The sequence below is a fragment of the Parus major genome, chromosome Z (genome assembly GCF_001522545.3).
Source record: "Parus major isolate Abel chromosome Z, Parus_major1.1, whole genome shotgun sequence".
In the NCBI taxonomy this organism is placed as follows: Eukaryota; Metazoa; Chordata; class Aves; order Passeriformes; family Paridae; genus Parus; species Parus major.
The window spans coordinates 52,330,363-52,338,266 of NC_031799.1; the positions used below are offsets into that span (position 1 = coordinate 52,330,363).

At 38.3% G+C, this 7,904-nt stretch overlaps 1 protein-coding gene across 1 annotated transcript in view; it reads right to left on the reverse strand.

Moving 5' to 3' along the window:
* RFESD (Rieske Fe-S domain containing) overlaps window positions 1-284 on the reverse strand; it is a 4,411-nt gene extending 4,127 nt beyond the window's left edge. Inside the window, exon 1 of the mRNA XM_015615571.3 lies at window positions 54-284. Coding sequence (XP_015471057.1) covers window positions 54-179 — 126 coding nt within the window. The 5' untranslated portion in view covers window positions 180-284. The remainder of the gene's footprint in view (window positions 1-53) is intronic.
* Window positions 285-7,904: the final 7,620 nt, after the last annotated feature.

Here is a 7,904-nt window from a genome sequence, read left to right on the forward strand (position 1 = left end):
AGGTGTCTCTCTGGCTGCAGGAGCATGCAGAGCCACAGAGAGCTGCAGTGTACCTTTGGTCCACACCAGATTGCAATGGAGATGAGAAAGCAGATGAAGAAATGAAGGCTGAGGATGATGAGGTCCAGCATCGCCTCTTCTTCACGGTGTCTATCACCACTGCCCTGCCTTGTTCCCATGTGTCACAAGGTGCTTCACAGCCCCTCTAAAAATGCAAGCAGGAGGCAATGAGGCCAGGCCCTATAGCACCCTATGGCAGGACTTCAGAGGCTCAACGCATCAGAAACTGGCTCTGCCAGGGCTGATAAGAACCAGGGACACACTGGGGATGGCCTGATAAGAAAAGAGCAGAGCTTCTGGTTCCCCCTGCTGCTGTCCTCTCTGTGAGCCCATGTTACTGCTGCCTGCTCCCAAAACCCTGCTCAGAGCCCAAGTAGTACTCAGGATGAGCCACTGCAGGTTTGCTCATAAACCACTGTGCTGGGAAGGCTGATTTAAATGACAGTGTGTCATTTCCAAGACCCGTTGTTGACTGATATGCACACAATCAAATTCTAAGACCAATTCCCTTCTTTCCAGTTCAAGGAACTACCACTCAGTCTTATCCAGAACGTGAAATGTCACTGCCAGACTCACAGGACGATCCAGTAAGGCATTCATACTTAGTTTTCTCAGGAGATAAGCAAACTAACCATAGGAACCAGGGTAGGAAATCTCCAATTTTTGCTATCACCTTTTGGCTGACTTTCCCTATAAACTTTCCAAATTGGCAAAGATACTAAAATACAGAAGTTTGTAGTTAAAACCTCTCTTATTAAGACACCTCTAAAAAACCTTCTGTATATAAATACATCTATAGAAACAGAAACACACACACATACATAGTTCAGTACACACATACCTGTGTGTTCCTTCTCCAGCTGGAAACGGAGCTGGATTTGTGAATTGTGGCAATTCATTGCTGTACCTTGCTCTGAATAATTTTTCCCCAATTCGGGTAAAAGGAAAAATACCCCTGTCATGGGGGATCGCCCGCCGCTCTCCTCGGCTCTCCTTCAGGGGTGTGAGGAGAGCGGTGGCGATGTTTAGAGGAGAATGTTCCACCGGGGCAGGGCAAGCATATATGTATGTGTCTGTGTATATATAAATATACACACAAGCCTTCGCGGAGGCTCGGGGAAGGTCAGCAGAGCTGCGGCTGCCCCGCTGCACATGGGGAGGGGGAGATGGAGGAGAGACCCTCACCCCGCATCTTTAGTCGCCCGTGGCATCCCTCTAGGGCGGAGGATGCACGCCGTCCTGCTGCTGGTGCCTGTGTCTTTTATGTTAGCTCTTAGCTGAGCTTTGGGCAATTTAATTTAATTTAATTTAATTTAATTTAATTTAATTTAATTTAATTTAATTTAATTTAATTTAATTTCATTTCATTTCATTTCATTTCATTTCATTTCATTTCATTTCATTTCATTTCATTTTCTTCCTCCCTATGTTTCGATAACAAACTTAGAGAAGTGGGTAAAATCAGCAAGATGGCAGTTGCTACACAAATTGCCTTGACTTTATTCCCATTCAGAACCCAAAGTTTTGTTATCATTACAAAGCCTTACCAATATTTTAGTCGTATTTGTGGGTTTTGGGATACCTCATTCAGAAATAAAATTGTCCAGTCCAGGAAATTACTTGTTCTTGTTGTGGTGGTTGCTGTTGTTTAAATCCACTAGAAGAGTGTGGACGTGACCATTTTGTTACAAGGAGGCTGATTATATATTATATCATTATATATATATAATTAATAATATATTATTAATATAATAATATATTATTGAATATAATATTTAATGTATTGATAGTAATGAATACACAGACTGAGTAGAGGACTGTCACAGGAACACTGCATAGGATGTGTATGTCTAAAACCTGCCCTCCTTGTGGCAAAAACACTCTAAAACACTTAGAGTTATTCCTGCCTGGCATGGTTGAAGGCAGAGCAATGAAGGAATACTGGTCTGAGACTGTATCATCCTCATTTAACTCTGTTGCTGTTGATGAGAGTTTCACTGCAGTCACTGAATCAGCTGATTGGGTTTTTTTTCATCATTTTGACATTACAAATAAAGCCAAACCTATACTTTTCTGTGATGTAAAAGTTCCTGCAATGTTTACAGCTGGTAGCATATGTGTTATCAAAACCCTCAGTATGTTGATAACAGCTCATGTGTATGAAAATGATTGACAAACCAAAGCAGATGACATCGAAAGCTCAGTGGCTGCTTTTTAAGTAATGGTGAAGCCTAAACCAACCCCCATGGACAGAGAGGAGCTGTAAAGCACATTCCCAAGGCACCTGTGCCAGCCCCCCAATCTCATGCAGGATCACATTTCTTTGGCCTTTCCTGATGAATATTTTGAACTTAATCAGTTCCAGAGGTAGAGTTTAGGTAGCTTGGCAGGCTGTTTTCATGTTAAACCCTTAGAGTTCCAAATTGCTCATCAGAACAGGCCTGCCTGAAAACCAAACTAATTTCTTTTTCTTGCTCTTGGTGACAGCGTTTTTCACACTGTGAAGCCTTAGTCACTGCAGAGGACTCCTCAAGGTTTCTGATATCTAATACAAGGTTTCTGATATCTAATCCTCAAGGACAGCTGATATCTAATACAATTCACAGGTCCCTTATTTATATTATTTTCCTCCAAATGTTCTCAGCTGTTTATGATCCTTCTGAAAAGATAAAGTCACAAAGCAGAGTCAATCGCCTGAGCATTCACTACAGTTGATAAAACAGTTGCCTCTTGTGTCTTACAAACAACATTCCTTTAAATCATACTCACACATCACTCATTTCCTTTTTCACCACATCACATGGTTGGCTAATGCTCTGTTTCAATTTCTCCAAAATTTCCAGACATATTACACTTTTTTTTGAACTGCAAAAATGCAGCCAAGACAGTTTTTTGTTTTTCTCTTTCCTTTTTTACTGTTTTTCCCTTTCCTTTTTATTTTCATTTCAAATTACTCTATGATTATTCTACCTGATTGATTTCAGGTATTTTTTTCCAGCTAATCAAGGCTCCTTTGGATTCTTAGCCCATCCTCAGGAGCACTGGTAGCTCTCCCAGGGTGCATTTTTTCATGCTTAACAAGGAAAGAGTGCACACCCCTGCATTCAATTACTTCCCAAAAAATACCAAAAAGCACAGCATTGAATTCTGGCAGACCAATTGTATTGTTTGGGGAACAGGCACAAAGTGAAAAAACAAGAGTTATAAAACTCATTATGTGTTTAAGTATTTGATATAAATAGTTGGAAGACAAAGCTATTCAGATTTTATATATTTATTTTATATTTTCAACTGGATAACAGGCTCAAAAAAATTGAGAAGAGATAAGCAAATAAATCTGTTCTTCTGCTTTTAGAAAATCAGACTAAAACAATACAGGATTTTTCACTGGCTTTCATTGCCAGAAGTGCAGTTTCATTTCCTGCTCCAAGTTCTCTCTAGAAACTGCAGTTCACACGACAGTTCTGAAAGAGTAGGTTTTGCAGTTTGTATTGCAAAGAATGTTTTCCTGAACAGTAGCTAGAAAGATCCCAGATAAACCTTCAACAGTCACTTAATCTAATGTTTAGTTTCAATAAGATTCATCTCCTACATGTTTTGTCACAGGTCACTTGAAAAATTTACTATTAACATTAATTTCCGTGTGTGTTTAGGTAAATTAATGTCAGTCTTATTTCTTTGATCCTGTCTCATAATGCGTGCCTGCATATCTAGGGATGTAAGAACTCCATTACCATATCTTGTTATTATATTATTACATATTATCATGCTTGTCCAGATTAATGGTACATTTTCTATATGGAGTCTTTATCACATTTCTTCCACATGACCCTTCATAATGGAAGTTTCTTTGATAAGCTAATGAACCTGCCATCCTTTCAGATCTAATACTATTCCTGGATGCATATGCACTATCATTTCTATAGTAAATTGTTAGGCATTACTGCTAGCAAAGATTATTTGTATCTAAACCTCCTTTATTTAACAGAAAATAATTCTGTATCTAATCATTCCCCTGAGTTATATTGATGATAGTAACAGTAGTAAGGAAATTGTTTTTGTAAGAAGCCAAGTATTTCACAGAGCTGACAAAATGTTACGTACCACAAGAAAAAGATACATTCAAAATATTCCTTCCAACTTCTGTTCCAGCAAGGGAGCATGCAAACCCCAGGGAATCCTCGTTTCCAGTCCTAGAGGGTTGGGAATTCCTCTCTGTGCCACAGATGGCAGAGCTCAAAGCTTTCAGCCCAGATTAATGTACAGTCACCAAGGAGATGCACAGGTATGGCTTCCAGTGAAGTGTGGAGGGGACTGAACAACAGCTATAAAAAATGTCAAAAGGCAATGCTGCACCGCAGGTCACAACTGTTATTATCACTTTTGTGTAATTTTTATCATAACTATTAAGAGTGATTTCAACAGCAGCAAAACAAAACATCAGAAGACCTGACACTACATTCAGGGTGAAGGACTTCTGGCAGTTAAATGTAATCAGTGGAAGTTTCTCCTTCCTGTCCCCTATAGAAGCTCTTTGTTCTTGTCAGGATCTCTTCCATAAAATGTGGAAGAGTAATTGTCTTTTAAATTATTTTATCATTCTAACATTGCTGAAAAAACCTGTCTTTTTAATTCAAGAATCAGAATGCAAGGAAGTTCTTGTTTCAAATCAAGAAATAAAAGTACTGTAAACTAAGACCAATGATCATTTTTCATTTTTATGTATGAGGACCTTACTGCAAAGTAGGAAGAATTCTGAATGCCCAATTAATTCTTTCTTCTAAACTGTCAATAATATGCTGGTAATAAAGACTTCAAGAGTAACCGTACTGTTTAATCTATGCACAACAGCACGTAATCCACACCCTAAAATTTTACTCTCCCTCCAGCTCTGCTTTGCCAGTCTGTCCCACTCACAACTCCTTCCATAATTTCAGTTAATGCTTGGTGCTCTTGTTAGTTCTTTAGTTAGTTCCTTAGTTCCTTTGGTACATGAGTCACATAAAACATGCCGTATTTTACTGCAGTTACTGTGCCTCTGATTGCTTCTTGTGATTACTTTTCAGAGTGCTCTGACTTTATCTTGCAAAAGATTCAAAAGCTGTCCAGTTTTAATTTTTTTAATTTAATTTTTGTCTTAATAGACTGGGTAAGCAACATCTATATGACTTATTCCCAAGCTTTTTTAAGTCATCCCCCCTACCCCCCCACCAAAGATCAACCTATATGTATTTCTTTAAAAAAAATCAAAACACTACCTACAAAGCATGGCATCTGTCTCTGTACATACAGCATAATAAAATGCTTTCTGTTTTCTCACTTCTTTCTCTGAGAGTGCTCCTGTGCAATTCTTGGTGTACAATATGTAGTAATCGACTGGGTGCACCTCTGCAACCACTTAGGCATTGTAATAGCTTCCTAAGTTAAAAAAAGGTAAGAAGAAATTATAAAACTTTAGCAACTTAATATAACATACTAAAAAAAAACCCAAACCAAGCAAGCAACCATCCAAACAAACAAACAAAAAACTAAAAAAAAAAAAACCAAAAAAAACCCAAAAAACCAAGCAGATGTAATTTAAAACCTTTTGCTATAAATTTATAGTTTTCAGTTTCTGTTCCAAGAAACACCAGGTGCTAATCTGTTACACTGCACTGCTACCTCATGTTCTCCCTCTGCTTCCACAGATATCGAGCTATTTTAAAAGAAGACTGCAAAAATCAGTCATCAAACAAACCCTAGGAGCCAGAAATACATGCCTTATCAGCTCATGTCTTTTTTAAAGAGATGTGCTGCAGAAAAATCTAGAATTTTATTCTACAGAAAGTACAGAAACATTGACATGGTGTCTCTTTAACTGTAGCATAACAATAAACCATAAAGATTAGGCATTACGTGAGATTACAGAACAATATGGAAATTCACTTAGTCTGGAAAGGTCTTCAGGACAGTGCATGAAGATCTTGACCCCTTGATAGAAATAATTTGGTACATTATACCAATTTCATAGTATTCTTCTCTTTGTTTTTACAGGTGTCAATCCATTTAGTTATTCAGAAATGTAAAATAATCCTGTTTTTTTTCTGTGGTTTATCAGGGCTATGAAAGAAGCCATATGCCCTGAAAAAGTGCCAGCTTGTGCAAAATGCAAAGGACCATCTGCTCAACAACACAAGGTTTCACAAGCATTGTGATGGTACAATTGTGTTGGTACTCTGTTCTGTATTACCTCCACAAGCAGACTCACAGCGTAATTCAAGTTCTTCATTGATGCACTCAAAAGACAGATTTATCTTTTGTCATTTTCAAAACACAGTTGCACTCCAGAAGAATAAGCAAATGGTGGCATTCATCAGCAAATGGTGGTTCACATACTGGGAGTGTGTAAGTAGTGGTGGAAAGGATCTTAGCAACCTATGAAGTTTATGTATTCTAACTGGATTAAGGATGACAAAAATTTAACAGAAATGTAATAACTCTGCCTGTGACTTGAAAAAAAGGAACCCCTGCTTTCCAAGACACATCTAACCTAGCAATTAGTACCTAGAAAGTTTTCCTTCATGTCCAAACTAGATTTTGTTTTTTGCAAATGTTTTCCCCCATGCTTTCCTTATCCTGAAAAACTTCTCACCATTCATAAAAGAACCACAACCCTATTATAATGACATTCACATTTCTCAGCCTTCATTTGTATATCCTTGTTTCCAAGTATTTCTGGTTTTGTTGTACACAGACATTTTACAGTTCTGTAATAGAAAAGGCATGAGTTCCATAAATTCCATAAGTCAGTTTTTTGTTTTAAGTAAACATAATTTATTTTCAAAGCTAATATTCAGTTCTTCAGCTGCAGAGACTGCTGATACCTTTATGCAGTGAAAGCTGTTGTAAGTCATTTGCATTTTTATGGTAGATGGTGGTGCCTGGGGACACAACATGACACAGAATAAAAACCATCTACTTCTTTGGAATTTAATTCTTAATAAGTGTTATTTTTTAGTTTTCCATATAACAAGAGTTTTCTTTACTCTAAAAACACTGAAAAAAAACCACTGAAAAGCTACAGCAGTGTAGAAGAGTCTGACAGAAAAGAGAGATTTCTGTTGTGTCTTACTGCTTCATACTCAAGGTTCATATAATCAGAATGATTACATAAACAAGCACCATGCAGACTGTTCTGTTCAAACCGTGAACTTCGGATCAGAGCTGAAATAAACATTCAGCTAAGTATACCAAGAATTTCCTTCTGTTTAATATCAGCAAAAAGCTTTCCTGTGCTGTAGCTGTGGGGCTTTAGGGGAGAACATGAGGAGACAGGGTATAGGCAAAAAGGTGACATTTGAGCACAGACTTCTGGTCCACATCTGCTTCTTCCGAGGCCTTGTCTCTTTACCATCCCTGTCTCTTCTCTGCTGATACTTCCACGTCTTCTCTCTTTCAACCTTTGTCCTGAAGTCAAAATGTACTAAAAATTGGAAGCATCCTGCCAACCTTGCTCAATGAAAGCATTTTGGTAGAAAAATTGTCCATGTGGAATTTCACAAACTGACCATTATGTGGGGGAAGTGGAGAGGGAAGTGCTGACCTCTTCTCCATGTCCCACAGGACACATCGAAATGATTAAGAGCTGCGTCAAGGTGGTTCAGACTTGAAAAGAGGAGGAAGAAGCATTTATTTGCCACAAGGGAGGCCAAACACTGAAACAGGCTTCCTTGAGAGATGTGTGATGCCCCAAGCCTGTCAGTGTCCCAGAGATATTTGGACTTTAATGTGGCTTTAACTCTGAGTCATCCCTGAAGAGATCAGGGAGCTGGACTAGATGGTTGTTATAGGTCTCTTACAAATGA